The 261-nt window shown below is 45.6% G+C and overlaps 1 protein-coding gene across 1 annotated transcript in view; it reads left to right on the top strand.

Moving 5' to 3' along the window:
• Positions 1-261, top strand: part of LOC116185613 — a 4,619-nt gene extending 4,358 nt beyond the window's left edge. The window contains exon 3 of the mRNA XM_031510365.1: positions 65-261. Coding sequence (XP_031366225.1) covers positions 65-244 — 180 coding nt within the window. The 3' untranslated portion in view covers positions 245-261. The remainder of the gene's footprint in view (positions 1-64) is intronic.

Here is a 261-nt window from a genome sequence, read left to right as displayed (position 1 = left end):
AAAAAAAAAAAAAAAAAGGAAAAAGAAAAACAGAACGTAAGAAAACAAAGATCGTTCGTTGCAGACAGAGGAGAAACGGTTGAAAATAAAGATTGCCGAGATGGCGATCCAAGAGGTGCAGCTGAGGATAAAAGCGTTGAGCGAGGACATGCGACGGACCGAGGAATTGCACCGATTGCACTTGGTGCGCGCAGCGGCCGGGGATGCAAGCGTACGGGTAGGAGAGTTTCCGAACAATTCCTGAAAAAAAGGAAAAAAGAG

This window comes from Apis dorsata, unplaced genomic scaffold (assembly GCF_000469605.1).
Source record: "Apis dorsata unplaced genomic scaffold, Apis dorsata 1.3 scaffold_25, whole genome shotgun sequence".
Lineage (NCBI taxonomy): Eukaryota > Metazoa > Arthropoda > Insecta > Hymenoptera > Apidae > Apis > Apis dorsata.
The sequence above is the reverse complement of the archived record's forward strand: the minus strand, read 5'-3'. Positions and strand labels throughout refer to the sequence as shown.